This window comes from Lonchura striata, chromosome 1A (assembly GCF_050655825.1).
Source record: "Lonchura striata isolate lonStrDom1 chromosome 1A, ASM5065582v1, whole genome shotgun sequence".
Taxonomy (NCBI): Eukaryota; Metazoa; Chordata; class Aves; order Passeriformes; family Estrildidae; genus Lonchura; species Lonchura striata.
This window is the reverse complement of record NC_140741.1, coordinates 61,474,247-61,491,807: the sequence shown is the minus strand read 5'-3', so window position 1 is coordinate 61,491,807 and position 17,561 is coordinate 61,474,247. Positions and strand designations below refer to the sequence as shown.

Below are 17,561 nucleotides of genomic sequence, written 5' to 3'. Positions count from 1 at the left end.
AGAAGAGCTTTGAGCTGACCAGTGCAGACAATGATAGTGCCTCAAGGACTGCCAGCCCTCAACAAACATCCAAGGTGTTCCAACAGTCTGAGCACAGGGCAGGAGCAAAGCAGGCTCAGTCACAGCACGGCACTGTCACCTTGTCACTGCACGGTGAGCACATAGCAGGACCAGAGAGCTTTCATGGGAAGACAGAAAAGCAATACTCCATACTGACAGAAAATGGGAAAAGCCTCCTTAGCTTGTGTAATGCTGGCTGGGCTTTTTAGTTTTTTCCAGCATGCCTGAGCACAAGTGCTTCAGCTGGCCCCGGCACAGCTTGTAGTGCCAAGAGGGTGCTGGGATGCAGAGGCTAGAGCGGACCCTGCACACCAGGGCCACCTTTCCCAAGGGGAGGTGTTCTCTCTCGTTATTTTTGTCCTTGCCCCACCTCGGTGCTCCTTCCCGCGACACACAGAGCCCACGGGGCTGTCGTACCCAGCCCGCAGCTGCACCTGGGCCGGCGGCGCGGAGCTGCCTGCACGTATGTAAAGCATGGGCCCCCTTGCACACACCGCTGACTTCCCTCGGCACAGGAGGCGGCGGGGCGGGCACACGGGCACGGTGCCTTTCCTGGCTCCTCTCAAAACCCCCAGCACACGGCAAGCTCCGGGGAACGAGGGATGCGACATCGCGGCACGTGGCAGGAGGAGCCTGTGGCAAAGGAAACGTGGCCCAGCACGGGCTGGGAGCCCACGCTGCTCAGCTGCCAAGGAGTCTGAGCAAGTCACGTCACTCCAGAGTCCCCCGTGCCCGACCTCTCCTGCACACCGGTTCTTCACAGCCAACACAGCCCCTCCCGCACAGAGCTGACCCGAGGGGATGCTTTCCTGCCTGCTATCGCCGTGCCGTATTAATATTTAACAGCGAGGAACAGATCCAGAGACTTTGATTTCCCCGCTGGCCAATTCAAGGATAATTGAACTGTGCAGGGAATTTCAGCATTTCAGAGGGTGGTTTCGTTCCAGTTCACACCAAAACCTAACCATGCCGCAATGCCTCATGAGAAGGATCGCAGCCAGTTTCAGGCAGCCTCCCTGCAGTGGAGTCAGGCATGTAAGCGGCACACAACCAGCTGATCTCAGGAGGTGCCCGCTCAGCAGGTCCCACCTAGCCCTCCCCCACTGAACTTAGGTAAAAGTCAGACTCTGCTAAAGAGGAAAAGAATTGTTTTTTCGGAATGTTTCCACTCAATTCCAGATTTGCAACTCCAAAGTAATGTCAATTTGCCCTCGTTAAAAACCCCCAGTGGAGGCAGGGAAGCAAAGCAAGCAAGGCACAGTGAATTTTCACTCGCATGCCCAGGGTCACGCAAGAAATCAGCCACAGAAGTGAAATTAATCCAGTGGTTTTGGCTCCTGCCTCTGGGCTGTACCAGCTATTGCCTTCTCTTGCATATAAATCACTTTTCTCCAGGACAGCTGGCCACTGAATGGAAAGTGGCAGTGGTTCAGCAGCCCACAGCAACACTGCACACGGGCTTAGGGTGGGGAGTGGAGAACACTCAGAATGCAGAGGAGACTGCCAGGGGATCCAGGCCAGCTGAATGGAAACAGAGCAGCTGGAAAACAGCCAGTGCTCCTGCAAAATCAAGACAAGTTAAAAACCCCACAGGAGAAAGCCTCTTCCTTGCTTTTGGCAGCAGAGCAGAGCTGACCTCTGCCACAGCTCTGGCAGTCAGCTCCAGGCAGCAGAGCAGGAGTCTCTCCTTGTCCACCACTGCTGTGAACAGTGGCCGTGATGAGAGCAACCAAGGAGCTCTTGCAGCTTGACCACAGCTGCTAGGCACCACTGCTGACCTAAGCCAGCCACTCTCTTCAAACTACAGGTCTTGGCAAGCAAAGATGCCCAGTTTTAACCAGTCCCCACAGCCAATACCAGAGGTGGCCATGAATCTAAAACTCCACCACCAGTTTCAAGGTTTGGAAGTGACTGATACATACCCAGGGTTGGATTTATTTCTGATCTTTATTCCAGGAACAGAGAGATCTTTTACTACAGGTGCCATTTCAGTATACAGACTTTCTCTTCCATTGGTATAGATTGAACATATCATGTTTTATCATGCTTCAAAGTTGGTCTGATTTAACTGCTGGTGCAGCAGAGTTAGTCTTAGAAAACCTGGCACAGCAGAGAGCTGTAATCCCACCAGGTAATGCCAAGCAAGCTGATTTGTGCTGAAATCTCTCACAGATCACCTCTGTGAGCTGTTCAGCTAGCAGGCTGCGGAGGCAAAATCTTCTTCAAGGGACTGGACTGAAAATGAAATCCAGTGGGTCAGCCTGCCATAGCAGAGGAAACCATATTACAATCTCATTTAGTTCCATCACCCCAAAAAAGCACTCTGAGACCAAAGCTTACACCAGTGCAACTAGTATGAGTTCTTCTATACTAATTAAACTGCTTTTATTCTAATTTTGCTGACATAAATGACAAACAGAAACACATCCACAGACTAAAACAGTCAAACCAGCAATGCTCACAGGTACTTTCACCTCAGAGAGGGGGATTCCTCTTTGAAAATCTCCACAGGGATAGAGAACTGAATCTAGAGAGAAGAGAAAGCAAGTAACTTCAAAATGTTTCTGTTAGTTTAGATTTCAGTCAGCTTGGCAAGCTCTTTAACAAGGTTTGAACACAACAGAACCTGAGTAATTAGCCTTAATTCAACTTCAGGCCTTCTATGCCTCTGATCCAAATCTAAGTGCTACTTTCACAAGACCTTTATCAAACATTAGCCCTGGCTATTCCATCCAGATGAAAGATATCCTCAGCTGCCTTGTCTCCTCTGGTAGTAAGGGCAGTGTTATGGCCTGTCTCAACTAATAGCTGACAGCTCCTAAAGGTATTTACATAGTTGAAGATGTAGCTTTAGATGTGTCCCAACTACTTTGGGTTGTAAAACATGATGGACCTGAGACACAGTGTCATATTCTTAGATACGCTCCGCTTCCCCTGCCAGTTCTAGTAAATACTTTCTCCTAAGAGTAAGAAAAATATTTGCCCCAAGGTGAAGGAAGATGCTGCTCTTAAGGAACTAGATTTTATTATGTACCAGCTGAGATTCAGCCACCTGTAGGAAGTAAAAACAGCATCTTTCTTCTTTGAAAGCAGTAGAAGGAAAGAAAGACCACATCTGAAACATAACAGTGGAAAAAAAAACCCTGCTTGAAGGTGCAGGAGTGGACAGTAGCACATGTGGGTTACTCCAACGCATTCTGGGTGGACCAAAAAGAAGTTTCATTTTCACTAGTTAAAAAAGTGCAGTGAAATTACTCTTGAGGCCAAAGGGATTTAACCCAAGTCTGTGGGTTATTACAGTGAACTGGAGAGCAACCTAGGAGAGGAAAAGTCTCCTTTCCTTATAGGAGTTGCAGAGGACACAAAAGAGTGGCTCATTTTATGCCACTTCCTTTCCTCCCACAGACTGCACCTGCACATCGAGAGCAAATCGAAACCAGCCTATTCTAAGCCATGGTCTCCTTTATTTTGAGGGACTCAAAGCAAGAGCAGGGCTGAGACAGCATAACCAACACAGAAACTTGTTTCTCAGCATGATTTTCCCCTCTCTGGTGGCCCAGTCCTGGTTAGTACCTTCAGGATGGCAAAGCTAGCTGAAAGTAGGGCATGCCCATTAAGCTTCAATCCTCCTTACACAGCCACGACAGTTTGCACATGTCTTTCTCCTTTGGGTTTTAGCCAGAGTCCAGCCCTTTTGGGCATCATAACACAGCTGGATGGTTTAGCTCCTTTTGTTTCAGCTGACAAACACCCTAGCCCTCCCCCATCAGCAACAATACAACTGGAGCTGGGATTTGTGTGTCCTCTGAGCAAGGATACAGGCTTTGTGCCTTGCTGAGCTGTCTTTGCAAGGACTGCCAACACTCACAGCTGATTAAGCCTGCAGTGCTGCTTTCTGCTTTTCCTGCTCACAGACAGATGTCAGAAACAAGCTAACCGAAACAGTGCACACAGCTAGAGCTCTGCACCTAGGAACATTAAAGCAGACTATTAGGGATTAAATAAATTAAACCAGAGGGGAGCTTAACACATTCTCTCTAGGCTTCATTTCTACTTGGCATGTAATTCTGGGTAAGAAACATCCCAGTATTTCAAAAAGCACTGTATTCTGGCAGGTGGCTCAACTTAATGAACAGAAAGGGCTGTATTTGAAAAGCTTTTGCCACCACCACATGGTTGAAGCCACGAGTGCAGCAAAACAACTAACTGGGAGTTAGAGCTGTCAGCAAGGACCAGCCTGCCAGGGCAAACTGGGGCAAGCGTCTGCAGGTTTTAGAGGCTGTGCCACATGACTAACAAAGAGCATAGAACTATTACATATTACTTATTTTATTAAATTATAACTCTCAAACCTTAGAGACTTGTGCAGTATGCATAAGGCACAACTTACAGCTGGTCACAACCTGTTAGTAAAGGGATTATACACAGCACATGCCAAACCAGCTGAGACAACCTGTTTTCTGTGTGCTGCTGTGGTCCTGGCTACTGGGTTTCACCTCTGGTCAGCCCCAGAGGCTGCACTACTGGGGCTGTCTGTGGGCTTTGACAGATGGAGTCTTTTTCTTCAAGGATCTAAAAGAAAGCTAAAGTGCTAGTTCAATTATCTTCTTTAGTCCCTTCCTTCCCAATTAGGTAACTGACATGGAAATAGTGAGCCCTTTGCTGGGCAGATGCTAACACAGCTGGATCATTAACTGCCAGGTGCAATCTATCTAGAAGATCTAGGCAGCCTTCCTTCCCCATTCTTCTCTTGGTGGACAGACAAACCTGGCAGCAAGGTTTCTCATTAGACTAAGGTGCTGCATTTCAACTGAAGGAAGGAGCCTGCTGCCTCTTCTCTGGTACTTTGGAGACAGTAGCCTGTTCTTCTAATATTCTCTCAGAAAAACATGTAGCTCCTGGCCACCGGCCAAGAGGAAAAAATTCAATTTTTATCATGAAATGGGATTCAGATGTAATAATGGATTGGAATCTCCTATTCAAACTGCCCTCCCTATCTGTTATCCACTGAATAGGAATCAAACTTTTATTGAGAGGTAAGCAACTAGGAACAGTTCTGGGTGAATGGTCATGACAAGTCACTCAAAAAAATCTTCCCAATGTGATTTCAACTGCAGCAGCCTGAATGCCTGATGTGAAAAAAAACCTGATGAATGTGTGTGAAGTATCACAATGAGAAGCTAATCATCATCAGACTTCCTCATCAGCGAGACAAAGGACAAGGCAGAAACTCCCGGTATGTGACCAGCACAGATTCTTAACATTCGAACAAGTCGTTGAGCAGTAGCAACTCGAGTGTCTTCCAGCTGGAAACAGAATAGAGAAATTATTTAATCAATAGAAAAGAAGAAAAGCAACGGTAAACTTTGCTAAAAGAAAGAACCAGAGCAGGCATCAAGTGCCTAGCTATAGAAAACCCCAGGCAGGCCCATTCACTTCCCTAATGTTAAGGAAGGTACAGCGTTGCCAGCTGGAAGTGCTGAAGGGCTTGCCAAAGGCACAGATTCTACCTGCTGGTAGGGAAGCAGTCTCTGAGCATGCAGTGACAAGTTACGCAGAAAAGTGAAGTGTCCTGCTGCTGAATAGCAAACTCTCCCTCCAGCTTTTCAGACCAAGCAGGTAATTGGAAAGAGTGGCTTATCAGATGGCAAAATCATCAGTGAAGCCACAAAGTTTGGCTGACACAAAACATTACATGGGCAAGGGAGTTACATAGTAAATAATACTCAGGGGCTCCCAGGAAGAGAAAATGCAGCAAGGAACAAGTGTACCAAGGCTCTGCATATCAGAAATGGTTTTTGTTAGCTTAGGCTTGGCTTCATGAGGTTTTGAAGTAGCACAGGAAGGACCAGATTACTTCAAGACTCATTTCAAGGACAGCCAGACTCCTGTACCTCTGTAGAGGTACTGTTCTTGTAGACAAAGTCTGGTCTCTGACACTTAAGAAGGCCAGCAGGACATGTATTTATTGCTAAAATAATGATGTTTCTAACAATCACAGAGCAGTGGAATTCTTCAGAAATCCCTTGAGATGTCAAATAAGCACCTTACCTCCAGCTCACAGAATAGCATAGGACTGCAGTAGGCTTCTCCTAATTTACAGACAGCATTCATCTCAATGCTGCAAGCATTCACCCTGCCAACTAAAAAAAAAAACATTTTCCCACATTACAAGCTTCATAATCAGCAATCAGTGAAGAAAAGTTTTAGGAAATTCCACATCCACAGAACAATCCAGAGCTAATTTTTAGAGCATAATAGAAGGTAAGGCAACAGCGAGTAGTGCAAACAAAATGGTACAATTTTGGAAACAGAATTAGCACAGAAGTCTTTCATAATACTAACAGCAGGAATAGTACATCACTCTTCATGTAACATTAACATTCTGCATAAGGGATCAGCACACCATCAGCTTCCACTCACCAAAAGTTCTCCTGAGTCATATGGTATCACAGAGTTTTCTGATCTCCAAGGAATTCACTTCATCAAGAGAGCCATAACACCAGACAATGCTAAGACTCCTCTATTTCAGAATTAAGCCTCCTGACCCCCAAACTCCAGGGACACAGCACGTATATTCCAACACTGAGCAGTACAGTCTGGCCCCTCCAGTTCCTCAGAGCTGAAGCAGGGAGGGTACACAGGCAAGCATTGGGAGACAGAAAGATTAGAGGCACAACATGGCCAGACAGTACACAGCAGGGATAGTAGTCTTATATTAAAACTATACTTGATAGCTTTGTAGCTCATCCGTTTAGATTCACTTTATTACCACAGTATCATATGCTTCTCACTGCTCATTAAGGTATCATTAAGTCAGATCTGCAAGAGCAGATAGACCAGTGGAGTGCCACACACACAAAAAAAATCAATAACACAGATCATATTCAGGAATTAGGGACAGAGAAGAGAGGTCTGACTGGCAAAAATAAAAAGGAGAGAGCAAGTGATCATGAGAGAACAGTGTTTTATCTAGGAAAACAATAAAAAAGGCAGAGGAGTTCAGAAATAATTTAAACAAAGTTACAACAAAGCCACTGGTTTCCTTTAGTTTGTTTCAAGTTAAGTCAGTGCCTTTAAGAAAACCAACAGTGAGTTGTGCTGCTTGAAGAGGAGGAAGAGGTGCCATACGTACCCCCAGTGACAAGAAAGCACACCTTCCCCAGGAAGAAGCTGGCATCCACATGAGCTAGGGAACATTCGACCTTCTTCAAGCTGTCAGAAAAGCACAGACAATTCAGTTGGACAGGGAGGTTAAACCAGTGCAGCATAAGGAAAACAGGAATAATTTTCAGAAGCACAATTAGAGAAACAATGATGTTAACATCTGCTGATTTGTGAGCTTGCAAAGTTCTGCTTTATGCTAAAAGCATGACATCAGAGACCTCTGTAATACCCACAGCTGTTTAATAACCCATAACATATCCTTTCTACTCAAGACTCAACAGTTAGAGTTAGTTTGAACAGTGTCCTCCATGATTTACAGACACTAAGCATCTGAATTCATTAATATCCAATGAAACTTCAGCACCACTTCGGCTCTTTCAGGAAGCGCTTGCCCACACATTTCTGCAGCACCATCTGTGCTGTAAGTATGCAGCTGGGCCTGTCATTTTTGGTAAATGAGAGCCCAGGATCATCAGTCACAAGTTAAGTAAGCAATAAAATGCTGACTTCTGTGCCTTAGCAAGTCTTTACTTGTGGCCTGGGGAAACAAGTATCATTTCTACAAAGATACAGAGCACAAGATGATAGAAAAGGGATCAATCCCTGCAGACCTTTCTCTTTCGCCTAGAGATATCTGTAGTGCTGATCCATAGTGTTTGACCAGGATTATCAGCAAACTGAGGACAGACACAGCCACTTGCTGGTTATTGGGCAGCACTGCCCTGCCCAGCACACATCAGACTTCTGCATGTTATAAAACTTCACAGCACTACCAGCACTTCCATCTAATTCTATAGACAGCCTCTTTCCAAAGCTCAGTTGGTATTGTCACACATCCAGATCCAGAAATAAATTCTGCCTTCTCTGCTATGGCAACTTAGTGCACAACAGGCATGTTATTGGACAGAGCAATTCAGTCCTAATCCACTGCTGGAGGCCAGAAAGCCACTGTATATATTACTGAGTTCTTCCACCACAGCAAGTCTTGGTTTTGAAACCCACTATTCAGCAATTCCAATATAGTAAAAATGCAGATTTAGCCATCAAAACAAGAAATAATATTCGTCCCCCCTCTCATCTTTTTTCCCTTCTCTTACCTGTACTTGCTCTTGATGTCAATCATAAACACAATCAGATCTATCCTGGGTCGAAGATGATCCCTCTCTGAAGGTAAGGGGAGGGATGTAGCAAGGTGACTGAAAGATAACAAATTTGCCAGTTTAACCAACTAGCTTGGCAAGACAGTACCCACTTACCCATAATCACACAACCACTGCAGTTCACCCTGTAGCAAGTTACCAGGAAGCCTGCTAATTACTAAATACGTGGGCATTGAAGAAGCACTGTGATTGTTTAAGTGGTACTCTCATATCTTAGGCCCACTCATAGTTGCTGACAGGCACAATGGTAATTGCTAGACAAGGCTGGTTATAATGCGACGCTTATTAGAGCATAACAAGTCTCACAGAAACATTTTCTCCGTGCAGATCTCTACAGCAAGTCATTTCATTTAATTGTTACAAAGAGTCCTTTCTAACAAAGCGAACTCCAATTCTTTACTGGAATATTTTGCTGTAAAGTTTAATCAATGCATCAGTGCTTTTCTGTCACATTCCAGAGATACTGCTCATATGCTCACAAAAGAGAGGTGACCTTGCCAGGTACAGAAAAACCTTAAACTACAAAATTGTCACTACAACAGCTTTATAGATGAAGTTATAACTCAAAAAGAGCTTCTGTTATATCATTACCCTCCCTTTTAATCCTTTTACTTTGTCAGAAGCTACTAGGTTAGTTTAGGTATCCTTCAACATGGTACTAACACTGCTAATTACAGCTGTTGGAAGAAATACAGGGTGGGGATTTTTGCATCTCTGCCCACTAAAAAAGCCAAACAGCCACAAACAACTAACAACAACAAAAACCAAACCAGCATACCAACAAAAAAACTCAACCATAAAAGGTTTCAGCAGTACATAACTGGATCTTCCACAGGGAAGAACATTATCAGCACCACGTTTTTGGAAGATCACCTTAATTTAAACTGGGCAAACAAACATCCCAGACGTTCAGTCGCTCTCACAATCCAGTTCCTCTCTGGAAGCCAAGGAAGAAACATTGATTCTGGTCTTCTTGGGGGAATATTACTTCTAGTATTTCAGTCTCAAGGACTTCACAGTTTTCTGTAGCAGCCACAGACCACGGCACACATTCCCTTCTATTCATCCTATTTAGTTTGTAGTTTTGTTTGCTAGTCTCCAAATAAAGGTATTTTGTTTCTTCTGTTTATGGAAGACATGATTTAACAAAACCATTCTGAAACTAACACAAGAGATGAGCAAAGTGAGCTTGAAAGACAAACTGCTTTATTAATTGAAACACAAACCAACTTATTAATTTAAGGTGAAATTTAGGGAGACTCTTTGATGAAATTATCAGATCACCTTGGGGGAAAGAAAAAAGCGACCCAGAAAAGCACTGCATTGTTTGGAATTCTGTTATGTTTAAACCAACATGACTAGATGATGACAGCAGTCTCCAGATATGCAATGCAGAAGCCTTCCCCCCTCTCCCCCCCCAGCAATAAGAGATACAAAAACCCCAAGCCCTGTAACTCTTCACCCAACAGCTGTACCTGACAGGTAGACCTGTCAGGTTAGATATCATATTTGTTTGTAGTGTGTACAATCCCAAAGTAACACAGTGGGGGAAAGAACCCCACTGGCTTTGCTTTCCTAGCAATATTTACACAGGGATGTATCTTACTGTGTAGCATGAGCACACAGTTCTGTGCCTTTGGGCAGTTACCCAGCTGTAGTACCAGCAGCCATCTAGTTATGGCACTCCACAGCTCAGCAGAGGCTGCAGGTTTCACATAGAAAATGGGGTAATTCATTTACTATTAGTTAGCACAGACATCCAAGATGCCACAATCAGAGCACTACAGTCACTCTAATTAGCCAGCAGAACATTAGCTTGGGCTGCTTTTACTGCACATCCATGGATTACAGCAGAGAAATAACACAAACACCTTCTGAAGAGCTGACTAAACTCATTTGGTCTTGGCAAAAGAGCTGTCAAGGACATTTTATTGTAAAAGGTTGGTTAATCAAGCTTTTAAGACAGGACATGTCATGTGGCTAAAGCTGAAATCCTAAGTGCATCTTGAGGAGGAAAAGCACATGTGTGCATACAAACCAGAAAACAGCTACAAAGAGCATCCAAAGCAATGGACATCTTTTCAGAAACACTTGTTCCTCTGCAAGTACTTGCAAGCATTGTACCTGTCCCATTTTGCCCCAGGATGTTTAATTTCTATCTCTCAGGCGGGGAAAAAAAAACCCGTGTTGCTCTCCCACCTTTCCAATTTAGTAATCAAACACCTCTGCAACATGCAAAAGGCAAAGGTATGTGCACTGTGAACACGAACGTGGGATGCTTCCCCCCCTTCCCGTTTCCAAGCATGCCCAAACTGCCTGCCCTGAGGACAGAGGGGTTTGCCCGCTGCAGATGCGGTCACATCTGGGCAGCGGTGCTCTCTAGCGTTCGCAAGAGCGAAGTCTCTCTCCGAACCGCGCGCTCTACAGCTCCGACTCCTGCCACGGGGGCGGAGCCTGCGCTTTTAACCAGTTTCGGTGCGACAGGAATTGCCGTCACAGACGCCGTTTGCGCCTCCTGGAGCAGGTGGCAGGGGCCCCGGGCCCGCAGGCGCTGCCCATCACTCACATGCTGATGTTGAAGTCCCTCTTCTCCTGCAGGATGGTCTCCGCCAGCTGCTGCCGCAGCGCCTCGTCCGGGCCCACGAGCTGCGCCAGAGGCGAGAGCGCGGTCAGCCACGGCCCGCGCATTGGCATTGCCGCGCCGGGCAAAGGGACGGGGAAGGGACGGCGGGGAAGGGACGGCGGGCGCCACCGCCGGACCTACCAGGAGGGTGCCGGAGTTGAGCGTCGGGAGTTTGTCGAAGGGCCGCAGCACCGCCATGCCCGCCGCCCGCCGGAATTCGAACGGCGGTCGCGTTCCGCCCCGCGCCGACGCCGGGCGGCGGGGCGGGGCGGGGCGGGGCGGGGCGGGCGCGGTTGCCGGTGGGCGGCAGGGGGCGCTGCGGGGCTGGCGGCGAGCCCCTCACCGGCTCTCCCGGCTGGGCGGGACGCGGGGATCGCCGCGTCCGCTCCTGGCCCGGCGCGGGAGTCACACCGCGGGCCCCGGGGGTCACACCGTGTGCCTGACAGCGTCCTCCAAACGCTTCTGAACCCTGTCAGGCTTGGAGCTGTAGCCACTTCCCTGGGGAGCCTGTTGCTGTGACTGAGCATCGTCTGGGTGGAGAAACTTTTTCTAATTGCCAACCTAAATTTCCCCTGACTGCTTCAGGCCATTGTCTCCTTGCTGGTTGCCTGTCCCTGCGCTTTCCCTCACGAGGAAGTTGTGCACTGCAGTGATGCCGGGGTACAGCATGGGGCCCCTCTGAGCGCCGGGGCACTGCGCTGTGTGACGGATCACCAAGGACAGCCAGTCACCATAAAACCCTGCAAAGCAGCACCATTCCTGGGGCATCCAGATATCCCAGGGATGCGTTCGGCCTGAGGCACCCACAGGCAATACTGGAGGGATGCTGAGGGGAGGATACTGTCCTTGCCTTGGCTGTGCAGGGGGATCATGAACAGCCTTTAGCTTCTGAGAAGCAGAGCCCTTTATTCCAGGGCTGTGCTGCTCCCTGGCCCTTGTCATGAGCTGTTGCCCGTTTGCTTACTTAAGACAACAACAGCAAAGGCTTCAGTAAAATTCCACTGCCTCCTTACATTGCAATTTATAATGTGAACTAATACAGGGAATCATAGAATCGTTAGATTGAGAAGATTTCTAAGATCAAGTCCAACCATTAACCCAACACTGCCATGTTCAAAACAGTGATGTCCCCATGTGCCACACCTTTTCAAACACTCCAGGGATGGTAACTCCAACATAGGCTTGGCCAGCCTGTTCCATTTCCTGACCACCCTTTCACTGCAGCAATGTTTCCTAATATCTGGTGGAAACCACCCTTGGAGCAACTTGAAGCTTTTTCCTCTTATCCTATTGCCCATTACTTGGGAATAGAGACCAACCCCCACAGCCTCCCTTCAGGGAGCTGTAAAGAGTGATAAGGCCTCCCCTGAGCCTCGTTTTTCTGGCTAAACCACCCCCAGCTCATAACACTTGTACTCTGGACACTTCATCAGCTCCTTCTCTGCCCTTCTATGGACATGCTCCAGCACCCAATGTCTTTCTTGTAGTGAGGGCCCCAAAACTGAATACAGGATTTGAGCTGTGACCTCACCAGTACCAAGTATGAGAGAAAAATGTTAACATAGTTAATACACTTTTATACTACGAAGACTGCTTGATTATGTAGGGAATTTCCCTAACACTGTGTGGCAGTAGCAACTGGCTTTGCACACTGAAATATTCTGTGTGAGGTTTTGTGGTAGCTCCAGCAGGCTCGACCTCCATCCTGCCCCTTCCTGGGTGCCTTTCCCCTCTACCCCTAATCTGAGAGCCCAGTGCTCCCCTGCCCATGATACAGGCAGGAAGGGGCATGGGCAGAAGCACTGCAGTAACAGAGATGGGCTGAGTTCTTCTCATTCTGAGGTCAGAGCAGGAAGATGACATGCAGTTATGTAAAACCTCAGAGGTCCAGTGTACCTCAGTGGCCTGTGGCCCACATTGCTGCATCTCCTGATCTTTGTCTCAGCCCTGAGTCTGGCTGACCTTAGTGTGGAAGGGGGTCCAGAACCCATTCTGCTGCCTGGTGGTGCTTGCTCTCCCTGCCCTTTCAACCAGGGTACTTCCAAATGGCAGGAGATGTGCCAGGGGAGAAAGAAGGCTGCAGGAGAATGAAGACACATCTTCCTCTCTGTAACAATCTGGAGAGGGGAGGCAAAGGGGAGAGAGACAGGGTTAACAAAAGTTGACATCACATAGCCACTGTAGCGTTTTTGATCTTGACAAAGGCAGACGGTTTCCCTCATTGCCAGCATGAGACAAATTACAGGTGAAGCAGAAGAGATTACAAGATATTTCTGGCTGTTTTTGAGTTTGGTGGGGGGAAGGGAGGATGAATTCAGGGCAGATGTCTTAAAGATGGGAGACAAGCAGATGCAATAAACAAGAGCCAGCTCATCTGGGGGGATGCACAGAGCAAATAGAACAATGTTCCTTTAGCACTGCTGAAGGTGTGGAAATATGTTAAAAGCTCTGGCATCCATCTAAAAGGTGTTTGTCCTCTTTCTGCCTCCTGTTGCCTGCTCTCTGGCCCCACTGAAGGACCTGGGTGGCTTTAGTGTCTGGTCAGGGACATGCTTGCTGTGCCCTGCTACTGCAGGCTTCCATCTTCTCACCATGCTGGTGTCTGTTGATGTTCAGCTGTGGGAACTCAAAATGTCTCTCAGGCATTTTTAGAGGTTCGAGGCCTTGGTCAGAAGCATTCTAGACCCTGGCAGACAACTGAAAAACAGCTGTGATTTTGAGTTTGAGCCATGGAATGAATTACCAACTTTGGAGGTGGAACAAACAATCAGAAAAGGTTAGATAGTATAGTATAAGTAGTTACAAAGTAGAGGGGAAAATTTTTTAGTATTGTACAGCGGGGTTTTAACACATGTACAGGGGGGTTTTCACTTTGTACATGGGGGTCAGAAGTTCTAAGATGGAGGAAAGTGGGCTGATCCTGTTCTTCCTCCTTCTTCTTCCTTACCTCCATGTTCTTGGTGATGTTGTCACTCACAGATTGGTTTAGAGTAGAAAAACACTTGGCAACGTAGGTAGTAGGTATTGGGGAATAATTGTAAACATGTTATACGTAATATATCTTATAAAAGATAGCAGCAGCCCTGGGCGGAGAGAGAGACGAAGAAGACAGCAGATAGAGAGCATGTCAGGGTGTGTGTGTGCCTCTACCCAGGCCACTGATCAAATAGCTGCAGCCCAAGAACATAATCTGTTAGATAACTAGCAATAAACTGCCTTGAGACCGAACAGCTAAGCCTGCGGAGTTTTTCTTTGGAAGCACGGGTTGGAGGAGGAATTTCACCACCACATGAGGCCCCAAAGCAAGGCTGGGGTTCTCACATTCAGCGGATCCAGATGAGCTACCACTCATCCCACAGATAGAAAATTATTTTTCATGGTAGACAACATTGTAAGGAAGTGGAGACTCAGATTGGCAATGTGTCTGCAGCTCTTGCCTAGATCTGTAGGCTGGGAAGGAGAGGAGGGGAGAGGGATGAGATGTGGTTGGTGTTGGAAGTCAGGGTGTATTTTACATATCCCTGTGTGACTGTGTCAGGTTGTTTCATCTCCTGCTACCCCATTTCCAGTTTGCAAAGTGGAAGTAATGAGTTGATCGCTGCTTCAGAGTGGTGCAGGAGAGCTGAGATGGGTGTCACTACACTGGCCCAGAGTGTAAGCAGAAGGGACAAGAGCAGGGCATGATAGGAGAGAGCTCCTGATTTTACTCTGTGGGCCATTGTACATTGCTCTGGTAGCACAAACCATTCCACAGATGGGTAGAAGTGTATTGCAATCAACACAAAGATGTTCTGATGCTGCCAAAAAAACAGAGTTGACATCAGCAAGACTTGGCCTGGCCATCATGAGTGCTCCCTTGGAATGGGGAAGCTACTCCTGCAGCAGAACTGCACCAGCAGCTACAAAAAAAGATTTAAAAAGCACATCTTGTCCTCATGTATCCATGGCCAATTTGCTGTATGATTCATCCAGTGGTTGCATCTCAGGGTATTTTCTCTCTGATTTCTCCCTTGATTCTCTCTGACCAGCCAGAGGAGCAAAGGAGACAGGCTTTGGAGATGGTCTAGAGAGGAGCACTGACCCCAGCATGGTCCCAGTTTTCTCAGCAATGGCTCCCAGGTCCTGACAACCCTATTCAGTATGAGTTCTATGAGATGTCACCCGCTCATGCATTACTGGCTCCAGGCTGACTTCTTGCCATCCCTCCTGGGAAGCCTGTGAAATAGAGCTCGTGTGTATTTGATTGTACTTGTTCTCTCTCTAATAGACAAAAATTATATCATTTGCAGCAAGTGCAGATTATTAGAGAAATTAATGACATTTTCACATATGTTGCTGGCAACTTCTGCTTCCTTTGGCAAAGGCTCTTCACAGCTATTTTTAGACCCGAAGTAAATCAGCTTTTTTCATTCTGCTCTTTAATTTAACTCACTATACAAATTTCCTTAGTTTTTGATCAACTCAGCAAAGCTTCTCTAATGGGCTTTCTTTTTTGAAGTTGCAGTAGCACTCAGAAGGTGGGTAAGTCTGCTTTCCCACCAGACTATCCCCAACTGATGCCCTGCCCATGCATCTCGTGTGCCTTCTGCATCCTGCAGCAGCTCCCTCACCTCCAGCAGCTGAGCAGGGAAACATTTCTGTGACCCTTGCTGAAGTTTTGTCCTCTACTGCAGACATTAGGGAAGGCAAGTTTGATAAACTCCATCTTTTCCCATGCTTCTTCCTACATTGGGAGAATGATATTGGGACATTGGTGTTGCTTTAAAGACAGGCATCGACCTGGGTCTGGTCAACTCAGAAGATGCTGATAAAAGGCTAAAGGACACTAAAGAACAGTGCAAAAACTTGTTAAGAAAGACTGGAATAACACTTAACCATAGCTGACCTTTAGTACATTGTTTATGCTGTGATTTATGGACATGCTACAAGCAGGAAGTATGTGCCTGAGGTTGTCTGACCATATCCTTTTTTTCCAGCCAAGGCTTTTGTCTTTGGTTCTGTGAAGGGTTTCATGATTTCTGCTCTGGCTGGGTGACTCTCTCACATCAAACCTGACTCCATGTTCACCTTAATCATGCAGGTGAATTTGTGGTTGCCCAGAGACATGGAGGGAGCCAGAGGCTTGGTGATAGGCAGGTGTCCTGGGATGAATGGCTTTGAGGAGCTCGGTGTGTGCACAGACATTCAGAGGTTTCCTCCAAGCAAGGTGAAAGGGGCTGGAAGGCCCCAAGGCACCAGGCAGAATGATATGCACAAGCTTATGCCTGGAAGACCTGAGTGGCACACAGCAGCCTCATCTGAGGTAGAAGCTGAACTGCAGCTGAACGTGTTTCCATGCAGACTGAGCTGCACTGGCACATCAATGCCTGGAGCTGTCTTGTGGCTTTAGCTCCTGTTGGAAACCAAAGGATTTGACAGCACCTGAGAGCCCTGTCACAGGCAGCAAACAGCTGCATCAGAGGCACTGGGTCTTCAAGCATGTCCCAGCTCCAGCAGCACAAAGCCCCGTGTTTTTTTCTTGCTGTGTCCAGGGGTGTTTCAGACTCATCTGGGGAGATTCCTGCTTGAAGCAAGAGAGGCTGCCACGTCGTGACCTTGCTCACTTCTGTGGTGGTAGCTGCAGAAAGATGTGATCACCATTCCTTGTCACATCCTCCCAGTGTTTGCATGGCAGGGAAGTGAGCCAGAAGAAAAAATGACCTGGTGAGTCAAAACCATTTCTGTTCTGGGCTTTTGGCTGCACAAGCAGCACACTGGCATTAAGCCTGAGCTTAGATCTGGAATAAGTTGAAGACTGGCAAATACACACTGGCTCTCATGTGCCCCTGAGGTGACCTAGAACTGAGAGCTGGAACAGTTGGCTAGGGAAAATGGGAGGAGCTTACACATTGTGACATGAATATACCTGGCTTGTCAGGCTCTACTGAGTGCCTGCAGCTTCACCATTGACCAGTCACTTGGATAAATGAATAGTCTCCTACCTTGTGCCAGCAACCACTGATCTCCCTCTCATTTTCTTTGCACACCTGGAAAGTGGTTTTCCTTTTACCCTCTCAAATGGACTGTCTTTGCCTGCCCTAAAGGTTTGCTCTGATGATGCAATAAACAATATCCTCCAAAGTTAATTTTAAAAATATTTTTCTCCAAAGCACAGGTTTCTCTCCCAGTATGGTCAAAGCTGTGGGGCTTGTGTTTTCCACCCCCTGCAGTGGGATTAGTGAAGCAGTAACTGTGCTGATGGTCAAGATGTCATGCCCAAACTTCATTGAGGTTAAAATTAAGGCACGATTGCAGGGTCCACTCTGGAAATCATCTGAAGTGCCTACCTTACTGGGATAAACCAAGAAGCAGTTGGCTAAACCTAATGGATCTGATCCTCCATGCAGATTTCTTGCTAGGTACGGAAGGCTTGCAAGACCTATACTCAATGCTTCTAAGCTGTTGTGAAGTTACATCAAGAAAAAGTGAGGCTCAGGAAGACCAAAAGAGGATGAAGAGGAAATCCCAGAGCATACCAGTCAGGTCCCACGGATCCATCACAGCCTCATCTC

At 47.0% G+C, this 17,561-nt stretch overlaps 1 protein-coding gene across 3 annotated transcripts; it reads right to left on the bottom strand.

Moving 5' to 3' along the window:
* Window positions 1-1,988: 1,988 nt before the first annotated feature.
* On the bottom strand, window positions 1,989-16,408 carry CENPM (centromere protein M). 3 transcript variants are annotated; one of them, XM_077783620.2, is made up of 6 exons: window positions 11,152-11,260; window positions 10,954-11,033; window positions 8,325-8,423; window positions 7,196-7,275; window positions 6,112-6,203; window positions 1,989-5,366 (listed from the first exon to the last, which is right to left on the bottom strand). In XM_077783620.2, exons 1-6 carry the CDS (start codon window positions 11,206-11,208, stop codon window positions 5,241-5,243), a joined length of 534 nt encoding a protein of 177 aa, XP_077639746.1. In that variant the 5' UTR covers window positions 11,209-11,260; the 3' UTR covers window positions 1,989-5,240. The 3 variants fall into 3 exon arrangements, 2 of the variants coding, with proteins under 2 accessions (XP_077639746.1, XP_085426029.1); XM_085569903.1 differs by lacking the exon at window positions 10,954-11,033 and having other exon boundaries at window positions 11,152-11,552; XR_014952228.1 differs by lacking the exons at window positions 1,989-5,366; window positions 10,954-11,033 and adding an exon at window positions 6,484-6,682 and having other exon boundaries at window positions 11,152-16,408.
* Between the last annotated feature and the right edge of the window lie 1,153 nt (window positions 16,409-17,561).